Source organism: Orycteropus afer, unplaced genomic scaffold, assembly GCF_000298275.1.
Source record: "Orycteropus afer afer isolate SDZICR_OR568_19922 unplaced genomic scaffold, OryAfe1.0 scaffold00038, whole genome shotgun sequence".
Taxonomy (NCBI): domain Eukaryota; kingdom Metazoa; phylum Chordata; class Mammalia; order Tubulidentata; family Orycteropodidae; genus Orycteropus; species Orycteropus afer.
Genome location: NW_006921625.1, coordinates 9,107,396 through 9,108,819, shown reverse-complemented (window position 1 = coordinate 9,108,819; position 1,424 = coordinate 9,107,396). Strand labels below are relative to the sequence as shown.

General features: G+C 55.0%; 1 protein-coding gene across 1 annotated transcript in view; it reads right to left on the bottom strand.

Annotated features, from left to right (window-relative positions):
* CHST15 (carbohydrate sulfotransferase 15) overlaps nt 1-1,424 on the bottom strand; it is a 38,975-nt gene that overhangs the window by 4,868 nt on the left and 32,683 nt on the right. Inside the window, exon 5 of the mRNA XM_007936809.1 lies at nt 51-207. Within this exon, the coding sequence (XP_007935000.1) occupies nt 51-207 (157 nt within the window). The remainder of the gene's footprint in view (nt 1-50; nt 208-1,424) is intronic.

Genomic DNA, 1,424 nt, shown 5'->3' with positions numbered 1-1,424 from the left:
GCCCCTGCACGGAACACGCCCTCGGGTGGCGCCGGCGGCGGCCTACGTACCGGCATGGCGTTGTTGAGCGTGTTGTTGTAGGCGCAGGCGCGCAGGGAGCCCTCGAGCAAGCAGCTCTCAAACAGCTGCAGCGCCTCGGCCACCTTCTCGTGGAAGTCGTCTGCAGACTTATTCGAACTTGCGAAGTAGAGATAGTCTGAGTACAACCTGTGAACAAAATAAATGGGTGTTTTTACCACCCGTGGTGGTGAAATCACGCCATCGGGGCGATGATGGAAATCCACGTGCAAAACGCGACAACTGCTCTGAGTTCCGGTGCAAAGGCGCCACCTCCCGCCTCCCCGCCCTTCCCACCGCGTCTCACATTCCAACAAGTCTACGCTGGTCCCGAACAAGCCCCCAGCAGGTGTCTTTGTTCCTGTAGTCACCTCAGGCCCCAGCTCTGTTTTTACAGAACAGCGAGCGTCAAAACAGCACCAGGCCACCACATTTGTACAGAAGCAAAGAGGGACCGTGGGAATTAGATGTCCTTCTGGTTTCTGTGGACTGGAGGCCATGAAACCAAAGCATCTGTGGCAATTCCCCGGGAAACGTCTGGCCCTTCCCATCACATTCCTAACAATAAAAAATGGCAGATGCAGGCGCCGTAGACTTCCAACGTCACCATGCACCAACTGTCCTCAGTCGCCTCCCACTCGCGGCATCCCCACGTGGTCGGAACAGAACTGGGCTCCACGGGCTTCCCAATGGCTGGGTTTGGGGAAGTGGATTGGCAGGCCTTCTTCCCAAGGTGCACGAGGGCATTAACCGTTTGCACCCCGCAGGACCACCCATGTAGTATATCTAACAGCGTTTTAATGCATATGAACTAAGCGGAGTTTCCTGCTCCTTTTTCTGTTTGTAGAGAGTCGTTATCTGTTCTCGGTTTTCAAAAGTCCCTCTTGTGTCTCCTTTGTCCCTCTCTCAGCACTCTCCCTGCTTGCCCATACCTCATAACCCCCACTGCTCAACCCAGCTCCTTTGCACACACCAAGCCCCCATACGGCCTGCACTGGCAGGGGCCGAAGCTGGGCTGATGCGACTTGGCCCCACGGCTGTGTGACGTCACACTTCTCTGGCCTCTCAGCTCCACACTTCCCATTCCCTAACTTCTCCAACCTGGCATCCCTCTTTCTAGGGCAGGAATTCTGCAAATCTTGTTCTAAACCTGTGTGTCTGAGAGTTTTGCATTCTGTACCTGTACATCAAAGGCTTTTACTCAGCACTGCCGACTGCACCCAGCATTTCCAAACCCAGCACTCAGCCACATGCACGCCTGCAAACATCAGAGTCCCTTGTTGCCCCAAAGGAGCAGCAAGTGCACCTCCCCTTCCATCCCCCACCTTGAATTATGGTCAGAGCAACAGGCAAAGGTTCTGAAGAGT